Source organism: Glarea lozoyensis (genome assembly GCF_000409485.1).
Source record: "Glarea lozoyensis ATCC 20868 chromosome Unknown GLAREA12, whole genome shotgun sequence".
In the NCBI taxonomy this organism is placed as follows: domain Eukaryota; kingdom Fungi; phylum Ascomycota; class Leotiomycetes; order Helotiales; family Helotiaceae; genus Glarea; species Glarea lozoyensis.
The window spans coordinates 1,145,490-1,160,504 of record NW_007360986.1 but is presented as its reverse complement, the minus strand read 5'-3'; the positions used below and the strand labels follow the sequence as shown (position 1 = coordinate 1,160,504).

The 15,015-nt window shown below is 46.5% G+C and overlaps 5 protein-coding genes across 5 annotated transcripts; 3 read left to right on the top strand and 2 right to left on the bottom strand.

Annotated features, from left to right (window-relative positions):
• Nucleotides 1–7: 7 nt before the first annotated feature.
• On the top strand, nucleotides 8–1,363 carry GLAREA_10812 (Isocitrate/Isopropylmalate dehydrogenase-like protein; the record flags this gene model as incomplete). Its single annotated transcript, XM_008079912.1, has 5 exons — nucleotides 8–58; nucleotides 115–135; nucleotides 200–271; nucleotides 328–1,051; nucleotides 1,128–1,363. 5 exons carry the CDS (start codon nucleotides 8–10, stop codon nucleotides 1,361–1,363), a joined length of 1,104 nt encoding a protein of 367 aa, XP_008078103.1.
• A 507-nt stretch (nucleotides 1,364–1,870) lies between these two features.
• On the bottom strand, nucleotides 1,871–5,081 carry GLAREA_10811 (ARM repeat-containing protein; the record flags this gene model as incomplete). Its single annotated transcript, XM_008079911.1, has 3 exons — nucleotides 1,871–3,396; nucleotides 3,446–4,994; nucleotides 5,070–5,081. The coding sequence occupies 3 exons, from the start codon at nucleotides 5,079–5,081 to the stop codon at nucleotides 1,871–1,873; spliced, it is 3,087 nt and encodes a 1,028-aa protein (XP_008078102.1).
• Nucleotides 5,082–9,790: 4,709 nt separating this feature from the next.
• Nucleotides 9,791–11,613, top strand: GLAREA_10810 (uncharacterized protein; the record flags this gene model as incomplete). Its single annotated transcript, XM_008079910.1, has 3 exons — nucleotides 9,791–9,997; nucleotides 10,047–11,396; nucleotides 11,443–11,613. 3 exons carry the CDS (start codon nucleotides 9,791–9,793, stop codon nucleotides 11,611–11,613), a joined length of 1,728 nt encoding a protein of 575 aa, XP_008078101.1.
• A 136-nt stretch (nucleotides 11,614–11,749) lies between these two features.
• GLAREA_10809 (HIT-like protein) lies at nucleotides 11,750–12,825 on the bottom strand (the record flags this gene model as incomplete). Its single annotated transcript, XM_008079909.1, has 3 exons — nucleotides 11,750–12,174; nucleotides 12,220–12,643; nucleotides 12,715–12,825. The coding sequence occupies 3 exons, from the start codon at nucleotides 12,823–12,825 to the stop codon at nucleotides 11,750–11,752; spliced, it is 960 nt and encodes a 319-aa protein (XP_008078100.1).
• A 1,294-nt stretch (nucleotides 12,826–14,119) lies between these two features.
• GLAREA_10808 (uncharacterized protein) lies at nucleotides 14,120–14,800 on the top strand (the record flags this gene model as incomplete). The annotated part of the gene is made up of 1 exon (XM_008079908.1): nucleotides 14,120–14,800. The coding sequence occupies one exon, from the start codon at nucleotides 14,120–14,122 to the stop codon at nucleotides 14,798–14,800; it is 681 nt and encodes a 226-aa protein (XP_008078099.1).
• Between the last annotated feature and the right edge of the window lie 215 nt (nucleotides 14,801–15,015).

Genomic DNA, 15,015 nt, shown 5'->3' with positions numbered 1-15,015 from the left:
AAGCAAGATGTCAACTCATAACATTGTTGTTTTTGGTGGTGACCATTGTGGTCCTGAGGTACGTCTGGGAAGCTTCCATTGATCAAAGATGTCTTGCTAACGTTGGTGGGGTAGGTTGTCCGTGAAGCTGTCAAAGTACGTTCCTCACGACCAAGAATATTCGAAGCGATGGAATAGAACAAAATTAACAAAAATATAGATCCTGAAAGTCCTCCAAAAAGGCAGACCATCCGTCGGCACATTCAACTTCCAAGAACATCTCCTGGGCGGCGTAAGTCGTCGCCTCTCACATACATCCCACCCCAACATCTCTAACCTCAATCCCAGTGCTCAATCGACACCCACGGCGTCCCCCTCACCGACGAAGCCCTCGAAGCCGCCAAATCCGCCGACGCCGTCCTCCTCGGCGCCATCGGCGGTCCAGAATGGGGCACCGGCGCCGTCCGTCCAGAGCAGGGCATCCTCGCGCTCCGCAAACAAATGGGCACGTACGGGAACCTACGACCGTGTAATTTTGCCTCGGACTCGCTCGTTGATATCTCGCCCCTCAAGGCGGAAGTGTGTAGGGGTACGGACTTCAACATCATCCGCGAGTTGACGGGCGGTATATACTTTGGCGAGCGCAAGGAGGACGATGGGGATGGAACGGCTTGGGATACGGAGCCGTATTCGAGACCTGAGATTGAGCGCATTACGAGGCTAGGTGCGCATTTGGCGTTGCAGCATGATCCGCCATTGCCAGTTTGGAGTTTAGACAAGGCGAATGTCCTAGCCACTTCGCGATTATGGAGGAAGGTCGTGACGGAGGTCATGAGCAATGAATTCCCGCAGCTGAAGATCGGACATCATCTCATTGATTCGGCGGCTATGTTGATGGTCAAGAATCCACGGGCGTTGAACGGGATCGTGATTACGAGTAATCTGTTTGGGGATATCATTAGTGATGAGGCGAGTGTGATTCCGGGCAGTATTGGGCTTTTGCCGAGTGCGAGTTTGGCGGGGATTCCGGATGGGAAGGGGAAGTGTAATGGGATTTATGAGCCTATTCATGGTACGTACACTCACTTTCCTCTCTTAAAACACCCCTGCCTTGCCTTTTCTAGTAGACAATCGCTAACAAACCACAGGTTCCGCCCCAGACATCTCAGGGAAAGGAATCGTAAACCCAATCGGCACAATCCTCTCCATAGGCATGATGCTTCAATACTCGCTCAACCTCCCAGCCGAAGCCAAGCTCGTCGAGGAAGCGGTACGAAGAACAATTGAAAGTGGTGTGCGAACTAGAGATATCGGAGGAACCAATTCTACAGTCGAAGTTGGTAATGCTGTGGCGAAGGAGCTGACAGCTATATTGGCTCAATAGATGACGAAGATGGCTTTGTGAAAAGGAGGCAGATTCAAAAGTTTAGGAGTTATGAGGTTGATTTGACAGATAATACTAGCACTGTATATGAACCGCAACTGCACGTGGAAGCGCTCTATTTTGGCAACGTACACTCATAACATCTGGTATCGAGCAGAACTTGCTCAAATCACAGCCTAGTAAAACTCGACACGATAATAAGCATCAAACGTTCACAACTAGAAAAACACATTTCCAAAAAGTGTAATGGTTAGATATATTCCTTTCTCTCTACAGCAACATGCCCAAGTTCGATCGCTAGCCTACCATATCGCCTCTTAAGACTCTCCATGCCAGATGCCAAAATTTCATACCTGACCATCCATCCCTCCGAAATCATAATGTTTATCCATCACGTTAATCGTCAGATATAAAACCGCTGTAGAAACGCCCTTCGTGAAAATGCAAGCACATAAAACAATTAGCTCCTAGTCTTCTCTGCTTTGGATTCTGCTAGTGCTCCCTCGTCTAGCCTCGCTGCTTCAGAAAACCGGCGAGATAGCTAGCCAGTCCTTTTCTGTCAGGCGAGGTGGTCATCGCCTTGATAAAGTCCGTTCCATCGATTCCCATCGCTGGGAAGAACGAAGTTTGGAGGTGTTCGAGAAACATATCTCCAGTTTTCATGTAGATAGTCTGTTGTAGAGCGGAGACTTCATTGAGGACTTGCTTTACTTGTGCGTCTGTGACTGGACGAAATTGCGGATCTTGAAGGACTTCCCAACAGATGGGGTGAAATCTCTCGATCAAAAACCTGTCAAAGCCAGGAAAGGCAGGCGATGGTGGCCCTGAAGATGGGGTGGGCTGAACGGAAAGAGTTGCGACGTTTGGTCCTCCCCAAAGATCTGCCATTTTGATCAAAACGGAGAAGGCTAGTCGACTTGCGGACAGATTGCCAGTATCATGACTTACCGTCCGCGCTAATGTAGTGACAGATACGATGAGAGCTTCAAAGAAACCTTGGTTAGAGTCACTAACAAGGACAGATCCCAGGCCTTCGTTTAAGATGATTTGAATGAAGGTAAGGTATTCTCGTTGTAGTTCAGCGAGCTGTATTTGGTCATCTGTTCCCGTCACTGGTTCGGCTAAGCCAGCAAACACGCGTTGAAGTAGAGGTGTTAGGAGCGAATCTAGAACTGAGTAGATGTCTTTTTTGAAGCCGAACACAACCTGATCAAGCATACGAAGAAACATTGCCATCTCGTCTTTGGAAGAATTGTGTGACAACAGACCATCGATCCACCGAGGAAGAAGGGGGAGCATAGCAATTCCAAGAACACCCAGAAGTCTGGTAAACGAAGACCTCGCTGCCGTGCGAACATCCACAGAAGAACGAAGTGACTCGAGAGCAATCAGAATGGCTTCGGCTGCACGACCGAATTCTTCAGACATCTCCTTGGGTGGAGCGTGATTTGCAGTGGCTGCATGTCCCGGCGCCCAGTCAGAGAAGCCATGTGAAAGACTACCGAGAGCCATGATTATATGATGGACCTGCAAAATCGCTTGTGCGTCCCCAGATTTGGCTGCCGGTAGGTGGCGTTGGATGTCCGAGAACAATGGCTCCATGATGGTCCGGGCGTAGAGGATCTGTTTATCGAGAGGAGTTGTAGATGTGGACGATATACAACCAATAGCTTCGTAAAGATACAACTGACCCGTGAAGGTCGCGTCCGCAGAATGATCGCTTTGATCGGATGACATGTCATCGTCAGCTCCATTATCATTAGGAAGCTCGGCTTTGATCGGCAACAAGTCACTGATAGAATCTATAACGGTCTCTGCAACATTCCCTACTTGATTCCGTAGCTGCTTGACAAAACGAAAGAAGAGATACCATGACCGTGTTCGGACTCGGATGTGATTGTGATGTATAAGTGTAACAAAATGCTCCAAAACTCGGGGGATATAAGCATTTTGGTTCTCGAAGAAGGAGCAGTACCGCACACAGATCTCCATATACTGCAATTGAATCGCCGGGTGCGCAAATGACGGAATTCCTAATTTGATTAGCCGCTTGAAAAAGACCATTCATCGTGAAAAATTTACCTGATTCAACCATCTTAGACATCATGACAATCAATCTCTCGGCTGCAACGCCGGACGGCTGTCGTTTTGCGTATAGTCCACCATTAACGACGGTCAGCTCACCAAACAAATACATTTCATGAAGAGCTAGATCGAGGTCACGCCAATCCATCTGTCCTCCTTGTTGGTCGTATGTCTGGAATATGTTCCCGACCACATTGCTCAATATCTCCATGTACAGATCTTCATCGACCGCAGCGACGGTCTTTTGGAGAATCTGTAATCTTTTCCTGAGCTCTTGGAATTCAGCTTCATCTGTTTGTTCATCCTCGTGGCCCCAATTAGACGTCTCATCATATCTCATCTTCTGTATAATAGCATTGAGTATTGGCGACAACATAGCAGAGTATGTTGGTGGAAGTGGCTTAGCCCTGCGCAAAAATGTGAGGAGATCCGTGAGTGATGGTATAACAGTAGAGCATATTTCATCGTATTCATCTGAGAAGAACCGTAACAGATGAGGCAAAAAGGCTTGGACCAACTGCTCTGCCCGTGCTCGTGTTTCTGCGTCAGTGCTACTATCCTCCAGAACCTTGACAATATCGAAGACCACGTTGTTGACCAGCTTGGCCACGGCTTCTGCTAAATCAGTGTCGTAACTACTTGTTGTTCGCAAATCATTCAACGGCGGACTTGCAATCAGTTGAGATACAACTTCCCCTAGATTCAAGAAGACAATCATGTTCATCTTGTCAGAGCCTTTCATCTTCTTCGCCACAATTTCCGTAAAAGTATCAATCGCCGTGTCTCTTAGTTTGTCCTCGCGGCGATCGGAATTCGTCCGGCCCGCAAGCTGGAAAAGGAAATTCAAGTTCGTTTGGTTTACTACCAGAGATATGTCGATCCAGCTTACCCATTTTCCAATGCTTTTGAGACACAATTCAACAACGTTGTCATTTTGACCAATCCATTGGGCTAGTATTTCTTGCCAAGCGGTAGCCACTTTTTGAGCGTCGCGCTCTCGCAGAATATCCTTCAATTCAGTATTGCGTTTCGTCTCGGCAGTGGTCCTCGAGATTATAACGTCCCCAATCTCGTCGTGGATGGAGCCCAAAATTCGAAGAAATAGTACAACTCCTCCAAAATTATCTCTGGCGCCATTCTGAAGAGTAGTTAAGGATATGAAGTCGTCGAGGAAGCTCTCCCATCCCTCTTTGTACATGGATACAAAGAGAAAGGTAAGGGTCTGCGTAAGTTTGTTCTGGATGCTGGCCGGGTCGACTTGCTCATGGTCGCCCGAGCCATACGTCCGCCGCACATATTCCAAGAGAATCTCTTTGACATTCAACAGGCTCTGAGTGTCCAATTGTTGTGTATGAATGGTGTTATTGACTATATCTAAAGATACCATGCGAACGACATCGTCACATTTTGGGCGGCGTGTGAAGAGGGCGAGACATGCTTGCTGAGCCGATGCACTTTCGCGGACTTGATTGATGAAATCGTAGGCTTGCTGTTTGAGGGAATATTCGCTGGTCGGGTTCCATGCAATTTGAATAGCATTCTCGACCTAGTCGGGAGCAAAAGGTGTCAGTTGGCTCTTATTTTCTGGTTCGACCCCACCAAGCCTCAGAGGGAGACTTACCTGAGCTTCCATGATCTCACAAACTTAACAGGCCGAGGGTGATTGGGTGTTCGTGATGTGCGAGAATCGTTCCACTATTATGGAAACGACAGATAGTGTTGTGGCATAGATGTGCTCATGCTTCGTGAATTGCTCTGAGTCAAGTTATAAAGGCATCGTTCGGCGGCGGTGAAGGAGGGTGCTCTTTGTGGGGTGGAGTGAGATTGTTCGAAGTCGTGGTGCTATTCGAAGGCAACTCAGCGAGAAACTATGGGTATAGGAAATATCTTCTTCTGACGTGGTGGATTTGGTGGCTCGGAAGTTGCCTGAATGTGCATCGTGGTAAACACCCCACCAAAAGCTGTACATTTTTGGGCAGCAAAATATTTGATCACGTGCCGGGATTTGACGCATCCAACACACGACCCCCTTGGAGGAAGTACCCAGTCCATGGAAAGAAATCCACCTACGTGAAATATATCTTCTTTCTTGCTTTAATGTGTACTAAAATATCTGCTTTTCTCACCATCTGAACAGCATGTTTCCAATGATGAATTTCCTTGACTTTTCATGATTGGATGGAGATTTTGAGAATTGCGTTTGTGCAGGAGCATGTGATTACTCTGGCAGAAGAATCAACCATAAGAGTCGAAATTTTATCTCATTGTCGAAACTCGATCAATCGATCATCGAAAGAATATGGCTTTTTCGGTTGAATGTACCTATGTTACGAGATAAGAGACTAGTGTAATTAATCGTCAGGTTCAAGTCGTCCTTCCACGTCACCAGTTCCTTAAGTTAAGTATTTATTTCAGATGGATTTCAAAAACAAGACCCTGAACAGAATTCTAAGATAATGTGGTAGCCGTGGCAACGAGAATTCGAAGTTGGATTATCCATGCAGTTTATCAAATCCTTTAAACTGTGGTGTAAAGGGGTATTTGACGAACACTTGTAAAGGCTCGAACATATGACTGAAAGACTTCCATGAGCACTCTTTAGAATAAACAGACAAAAAATATTGCTGTTGCTTGTGAATTCGAATGAAAGTTGAGGTCTGGAGCTCCTATTGATTTTCGCTTAATGGAATTCACCATTTTCGGTTAAGGGGGGCGTCCCCCTCAGGTGGGCACCTGTCTTTGAGAAGACGAAATTTCTCTTTCTGATGCTCGTCCCTCAAGTGTGCAATATGTTTCTGCAAATCCAAGGCTTCGATTTTCCTTTTTGGGAAGTTCGAAGGTCTAAATTGGAGTTTGCCGATAATGTAACCGCCAGGGAAGACATTATTGTTGGGCCTCAACTCCTTTTGACATGCTGTTAGATAATTTGGTGGGCGATCTCAACGTTTTCTAAGCCGGTCTTACTTCTCGATATTGGGATTAGAGTCTCTTTGATAAAGCATGCGATTAAGTTCATGAAAAGGCACGAAATTTAGTAAATCTCGCGACCCTGCCAACAAGATTCCCAAGTATGGTAGTCAAATGTCTAGATTCTACTCTTAGTGTACCAGTGTGTTACGAGTCCGATGGGACACCTAGTTCCGTACAGTCACAATAAAACTCACATAAAATAGTCTATTTACTCAATTCTATTAAGTAATTATATTATGTTGTTTCTTCGACTCACAGTGGATAAATCTGGTATGGAAGGGGCGTTATAAGACCTCTTTCCAACTATTTTTATACCTGGACAATTTAGAGGGTGTCCGTCAGTCTTGCAGCGTACTGATGGTTATCATACACTTTGTCCAATTGAATCTGTGGAACTATTTACTCTTCCATTTAAATTCATATAACACTATCGTTATTAGAGATGTACACGTTGAGCTTAGAATTACAATCATCACCGTCTCGGAACTCTCGGCCACGCTCGTTAGGTTTTGAAAAAGAGCAGTAAACAGGACAAGCCAATATATACCCCAAGTCATGATGATTATACTGGTTCACGCGCAGGTTCATAGCTTATACAATGTCAGTCTACTTAATTATAGGAGGCAGTCAAGTAGAATCACCTCTACCATTTGAGTAAACTTAGTTGTTCACCAAGTAGATGCATCTTTCTGCCACTATAAGAAGGCTTCCCGTTAATTTCGAAACAAGGCTGATGTGAAATGGTTCCCACCTTCATTTCGACATGTCTTTCATTTCCTAAAATTTATGTTTGAGGCTTTAGACTTGTGCCTATCATGTATTCCATTTGAATAGGTCAGATGTCCTTATGATAGAATAAACAATGTAGTCTGCTTCTTAATTTAGGTAACGTGGTGTTCAACGCAAAGCCGCATCAGTGAAGCTCGACGTCTTCCCCAATTAACCAACTTCATCCTCCACCCAATCACCTTCCTACGATCACCACTCCTTTCAACACGAAGACTCTACCAACCATTTCCTCTCGATTCATCCTCGACCAACTCCACCCTCAACCCTACCCTCACACTGCCTTCACACTTCAGACCATCCTGCACAAACCGGTTTCTCCTCTCCAGAACAGCTAACCACCACGCGTCTTCCAACCATCTACCTCGCCACTCCCACGCGAACCCGGGTAACTCTACGCTACCTACCCTAGCCCACATATGGCACACCTGCATCTGCATCTGAAGTAGGAATTATATCTCCGGGGCCAAACCTAGCTCTTCCACGGCTGGGCCTGCCGGCATTTGTGTGGATGAGCTAGGGAACCTTACAGCTGTGCGTGGGAGGGGAGTCATCACATACCAGGAATAATGTTTGCAGTGATGGATTGGTGGGTGAAATGACGAGATGAATTTGTGAATAGTTGGAATAGTTTGAACGGATTAAGCGGACAACTTCACTTCCAGCGTTACAAGGGGACGCCCCTGCTTTCGAGCCTTTCGCCAAAAAGAGCTATTATAACAAATGACCAAAATCTATTCCCTGTGATGGGAGCCTCTTCGGGAAGCCTTGCCTGTTTGTGAGTTCCGTCGACCTTCCTGGCAGTTATCAGGAATTCTAGCAGAAGGATCGCGTGTTGATCGAGAAACAAATCCAATAGAAGTCTTCCAGTTTTCCTGCGAAGCCTCCATCCAGGCAGCTGCAGATCCCTCACGTTTCACGGTAGACTTGACCCACAAGCCTGCTTCCATCCAGCGGAAGGTATTGGAGGACGCGATGGATTCTCCAAAACGAGCATTATCAATGATCTGATGCAGAACGCTCAGCTGCTGTGTGCAGCAATCCGAATGGTCGGTGTCGATGGTGGTCGTTCCCAATTCGCGAGCTCTGTGTAGCCGATCTTGTTTGCTGTATATGCTGGTTCGGTGAAGAACTTACTGTCTTGATCTCGGGGTTGAAGAGAAAAGCCTTAGTGAGAGGAACAGCGGTACAAGTAGAGAAGTTGCTCGATTGGATAGGCATATACAATTATTAGCTAACTTTGATTGTCGCCTTAGAAGGGGAAGATTATTGAGGTAAGAACCAAGTGAATAAGCCCTGAAAGGGAACTGTCACACGTTTTGTGGCCCTACCTTGCCATGAGTTGATACAGTAATGAGAAATAGCTCGCTTACGGAGGTACCACCGTGAACTTTCTCATCCAAAAGCTCATCGAAAAGGAGAAGGCTGCGCATCAAATGCAGCCAAAGAAACCGCTTCCCAGGGATAATTTCCTATTGGTTTTAAAAAAAAGTAGATTTCCGCTATCTCAAGCTCAACTTTGGGGCCTTAACTGCGGCTACCCGCAGGTTTGCCTTCTAGTCATAAACGTCTGGTTCGTGTACCCCCACCGATAAATACACTTCACCGTCGACGCATTAGTAAAAATATGAGACATGCGAACAGGTTCATTCGCACAGCTTCTGGCTTCGGAAAACTGCAGGGTAGCAAGGTTGAGGGTTAGCCGCCCTCTTTTACGGGCAACAAGCGCCGAAATCTCACGTCGTACCATTGCACTCTAGCCCAAATGTGTGGAAATACTACGAGATTCTAGTGGAGATGATGAAAAAGCTGATACGTCCTGCGGACCCATAGCTAAACTGCCTTGGCTACGCCGAAAGAGGGAATAGTCCTCGGCTAGCTAGATTGCCCTCAAGTGATGGGGATCCATATCGAAACAAGCAACGGCAAAAGGGAACCGAAAATGAATCGCGTAATACTCAATTCTATAAGCTTACATGTCATGGTAAGGGATAATAATTTCCACCTAATCTTGATTCCAACAAAGTTATGGAGCAGTAGCTTCCAGACACAACATATCACCAGTACAGTATGTAGAGGGGAAAGAGACAAAAGGATACAGATACACGACCATTGACGTGTTCTTGATGCCACATATCTCCTGGAAGATACTGCAAGATCGTTGCTAAAAACAGCCTGGTAAAGAACAAGCCAAATCAGGTAAAGTCCTCACCCTCTCTGCTCGGAAAATTGCAACAGAGTTAGAGCGGTGAAATCGAGAGCAGGAAACGAGATGAAGTGCAATCACCAAATCAATGCTTTCTGCATTGCGCAAGCTGGCTACGAGCCCAAGTGGGGCACAAGTTGGCCAGTAATTCAGCTTCAAGTGCAAAATATCTCTCGGATGTTGGCGCTCAAGCATAGCCAATCCTTATAACTTGACCGCCAGAACTACTCTTATCCAGTGTTTGAAAGTGAGAATGCGTTGCATTTACTGACTGAGGGAAAGATAGGAAACCTGCCTCATGCACAATTTGGTACTTGAAAAGAGCAAAGCAATTGCACGATACATACAGCAAGACAACGGAGCGGTGAGGCGTCATCAGGATGCTTATGAACGCACAACCCCGGGTTGTCTCAACTGGTTTGGATACCATTGTGCCAATCTACAGAGTGGATTACGCAAATCGAAGGTTCTTCGCAGTAATGGACAATAATAGCAACGCTTGGGGCGATTCCCAGCCCGTGACCACCACGGGAGATGATACCTGGAACGAACAAATGGAAGAACTCGGTAGAAGCGAAAGCCATCCAGTAAGATATTTTGGGTCACCCAAGGAGAATGAAAGCTTACTGCCAAAAGGCGCACAACTTGTGTGGCGGGTACTTCCATGAGCAGACTGCCAGTGCATCAATCGCTGCGAGACCTATAATGGTAGTCAACAATTACACAACGTTGGTTCAAGGCCAATCTCCTATGCTCAAGATATACCCAACAACTCAAAACCAACAACATGAGGTGGACACATCAAGAGATATGACCTATTTAAGACCACGTTCGGTGCTTCTGGAGCCATATCCGCAGTGGAGGGCTTCATTCGCTCGTGGAAGCATTTCGGAACTCGCCAACAGTCGTGTTGGCCTGGATGACGACGTTTGTCAAAGCCATAACCAGAGGGACATGGAAGTATTCCAACCGATGTCAGCTTCCCTAGATCCATCACATTTTGCTTATCCAGCCACCATTTCTTATTCATACGAGGATGGATATGCAACCGATTTAGATCCTAATCCAACCATTGTCGCGCCATCAATGCTTAGCCTCGCATCGGTGGACAGCATCAACAAGTCGCTGTGGATGGCTCCAAGGCAGGCTCGCATCGACGATCATCGTATGTATGAGCATCAAGACTACCACGATGGATTACCAGCGTTTGGGGTACAGTTTGGCCTAGGTCAACAATATAATGACACTTTGACTGCCATCGATGACATCGGTGAGTTGACACATGGCAGCAGCGTCGAAGATATGTCACCAAGCACGATATCACCCAAACTGCTGACGCTACGTTCCTCCAACGCAACACTTTCCTCGTCCGAATTCCACGACGAAAGAGAAGGGGTTCAAACAGAATCGGACGCTACTAGCACCGAGGATGGGTCATTATATTCTGGATCTGACCCAGAATGCTCGGAAGTCGTGCAGAAACTACAACCCACGCGTGTCCGACGGAAACTTCCCAGCACAGCGTCAAAGGTGGGTAGAATCAAGCCTGACACAGTTTTGGACAATAATGAACGACTTCCGGCAACCACATCTGGGAGAAAGCCGCTACCCAAGTCTCGATTGACAAAACGAAATCTCTCGAAACAAATTTCTGCAAATCGCTCAAAACCATCAACCGACAAAGCTTCCAAAGACAGCCCGAAGTCAAGTGCTCACCTCCAAAAGCACCCAAAGCAAATTGAACCAAAGCCAATCTCGTCGGACATGCAAGAGGTTCCGTGTATTCAGTCATATACCCAGACGGACACTCGTCAAAATCCTAAGGACGATTTTTTGGTGAGATCGAAATTGGCCGGCATGTCGTATAAAGATATACGACGAAAGGGGAAATTTACGGAAGCCGAATCCACATTGAGGGGACGTTTCCGCACTTTGACAAAGCACAAAAACGCTCGAGTTAGGAAACCCGAATGGGATGAAAACGATGTAAGTACCGTCGATGAAACAAATCTGCCTAGCTGACAAGGATCAGGACCGACTTCTGAAGAAGGCGGTCCGAAAGATGGCGTACGGTTCGGATGTGGCCCATTGCAAAGTTCCGTGGAAGCAAGTGGCGGAATACATCAGCAAGCACGGAGGCTCCTACCACTTTGGAAACGCAACCTGTCGAAAGCGGTGGGATGAACTCCAAAAGGCAGCGTGAAATTCTTCTCAAACTTGGCATGGAATAATAATGTAGTGTGCTGGAATATTTGTGAGGTGTGAGAAAATTGGCCGTTGCTGATGAGCCGGGCATGAGCTCTTTTGTGTATTGAATCGCTGCAGCCTTAATAGTTGTGTTATAATCGCTGATTCTTTTCACTCTCACGCGACGGGAAACCTATTGCACCCAAAACATCTTTCAATCTCAAGGGATTATCTCGCAAACTCTGCCACTCCTCTTCAGTCTTGACCAAAAGAGTACCTCCAAGAATAGTGCCATTGAGTGCGATAGGCCCGATTAATTCGCCAGTGGCGCTTGCAATTTGCGGTCCTTCTGAGAGTCGTGGACATAATATCATAGCGTTTTCAGTAAATGCCATATTGTAGCTTATGGTCGACGATTCATTGTTTTCTGGAGAGCTGGCATGCGTATCACCCGATCTAACTGGTAGAGTTGTCATCAATTCACGAGCTTGGTGATACATTGAGGTATACAGGCTGTGGAGTTGGCTAGAACTCGGAGATGGTGATACTGGAGATGCAAAATATTGGAAGGGTAGGCCTGGTTGGTCAGATAATTGAAGAGTACAAAGATGGTTATCCATACCTGTTTTTTGGAGGAGTGTGTCCGCTAAAACTGTCCATTCTGAACTTTCCTCTATCCCGCTGCGCATAGATTGAACTGGAAGGAACTGTATGTGCCTGTGTCTCTGTGACGCACCCGAATGTTCTCCCGAATTAAAAAATCCGAACAATTCCTCCCCAGCCTCTCTGTACCCTTTGATGCATTTATATGTGGCTTCGATATCATCCTCTTCAAGCAGATCAGTCTGCTCCTTGAACTTCGTCGTGGCGAGGATAAAATGATCAGGAATTACAGGAAATTTGTTGAGTACTAAATAATGAGATAGCCCGATATTCGTGACAAAAAGGCCCCTTTGAGGAGTCTCGAAAGGGTCGAAAGGCTTGGAAGTACTTTTCTTCGCGGACTTGGGCTTATTTGCCAGGCTGGGAGAGAAACGAAGTTGGAACTGGGAAGTATTAGTCAAGGTGCAATCACAGATAGACTAACTTCATCAACGACAAAAATAGCGATACATACGGTAAAACCATTGCAGATCAGAATAGCGACTTGCGTGGAATAGAATGTCAAGTCTCCAGCTCCTTGAGCAGCCTTGAATTGACTCCGAACTAAGTTTGGTAGGGTTGACATTGTGGCGATAACTCCCAACTCTCAACAGTCCGAGCTTTGTCTATAAAGTTCAAACATCAAGCGTGACTGAAATAAAAACAGGGTACATACTGAAAATATGGGAAAGATGTAAACTTGACTTGAGGTCTTGAGACGTCGGACATAACGTCGGATCTAGCGCAGTTCTGCCGAAAATCCGCCGGTCAAATATCCCGATTCCAACCTCATCTGCCTTCATTCTCCTTACTAATAAGGCACCACGTTCTTCCAACTTCTCCCTCCACAAAGCCTTTCCGTTGTGTCACCTCTGGACTGTGTGTCAGATGTACGATCATTCCAATTGTTGTCTTCCAATGTTAGCTTACTATCGCTCGCTCGTTTAACCAAATGGTGTGGCTCCAATTTCCGCGGCCGGCTCATGTCTCAATCTGAGTCTATCTAACGTAAAGAGCTCAATGTACCGCCACGGTTGCCAATGGCGAACGCAGCATGCTCTAAATGTGAAGTTGCTACTACCGAACTAGTATCTCAGCTTATTATGTGGGGTTTCTCGAGTTTGACTAAATTCTTGCTTTGGGCCTCGGGGTGAGCGACTACACTACCTCACCATGAGTTCAACTCGACAAGGAAACTTACGAAAGTATGTCAGCGTCGAAGTCTCGTGGAACCAAGCTCATGCTAGGCGCCAGGGAATCTCAAGGCTATGTTGGAACGACAATTGACCTCTGTGACTACGTTACACCACATAGAGGCTCCTGTTTGTGGAACCTCCCTAGACTCAAGCTACCGATTGGAGAACACACCGATGTTTTAATTGCTCACCGCATTCACCAATAACATGAGGGTTGTCGAGTATGAGAAAGAGCTCAGCCAGGAATTTTCAGAATCAGTTCCTAGACTGCGATAGGTAGGTTTCACTTACAACCATAGGCACCTCGTGTGGTGTGAACGATGACTTGAACACTTTGAGCCTGGCTGAAATGTATTACAGGCACTGCTTATGTTGGATAAGTGCTACTCAGAAGCCTTTCTCGTGTCTCAGTCTCTCAATGTGTGACCACCCTCCACAGCCCTACTTCGTATATCTTTTGAGTTCAGCGCTTATACCTTACACTCGGCATCTGAGTTCAGTGGCGGCGAAATATATGTCTACGGCTTCCCGGGCGTTTTCAAGCTTGGTGACTCGCCGAGACTACCACATTTATTTATGACTACAAATTCGGAGCCATTCTCACAGGGCTCCTCAATCTATCCAATTCTCTCAGAAACGTCACCTCTCTTGCTCCCTCAGACAAATACCAAATCCACAACAGCAATGGGAGACCAAACTCTAGGTTCAAAGCCAACAGCTCCATCCTTTCGATCTGGATCTCCAACTCCAGAGCAACTAACAACACTCGGCCATGCTCACATTCTCCGCCGCCTTTCAGACGCAGACCTCACTATGGTAATCCATGCCATCGGAGGTTCTCACAGCACCGAATCTCAAAACGTTGCGCATCCAACATCATGGCTCTATCCTCCCAAAGGTCTGCCAGACGGGCTTTACCGGGATGTGATTCGCGCCCGCGTAGGACGACAGTACATGTACTACGCGTTCTCTATGTTCTTCAATGCTTCCATGATAACACAACTTATACTCGGGGCACTACTCACGGCACTCGGCGCGCGGGCAAAAAGCAACGAAACTCTCATCACGGTTCTCGCGGCTGCGAATACAATTGTCGCTGGTCTGCTAGCACTCATGCACAATTCTGGGCTGCCGAATCGATATCAGAACGACTGGTACGAGTTCGACAAGGTGGAGGCGTATATCAGGGAGCTAATGAATACGGGGATTGTGTTGAAGGATCAGACTAGGGATGAGGTTGTTGAGACTTGTTATTCGATCTTCAGAAAGGCGAAGGATACTATTGCAAAGAACCAACCGGCATCTTATACGGCAACCGAGGGTGGAGCGGCCCCAGTCGGCTCAAGTCAGGCTCCACACTCGTGATGGTGGTTGTTGGTTGTTATGTTTGCTTATGGCATGTTGTGGAACGAATACCTGAAAATGTCTTAAATAGTTGGACTTCGCCTTGTATTCGAAAGTTTCGTGTTGGTCAATTAAGCTTGACTGTATTCAGTTATCGGTCTTTATAAAACACACTCAATATATTGGTGCGATTTACACCATCATGTCCATGTGACGCTACAAAAATTCTCCACGAT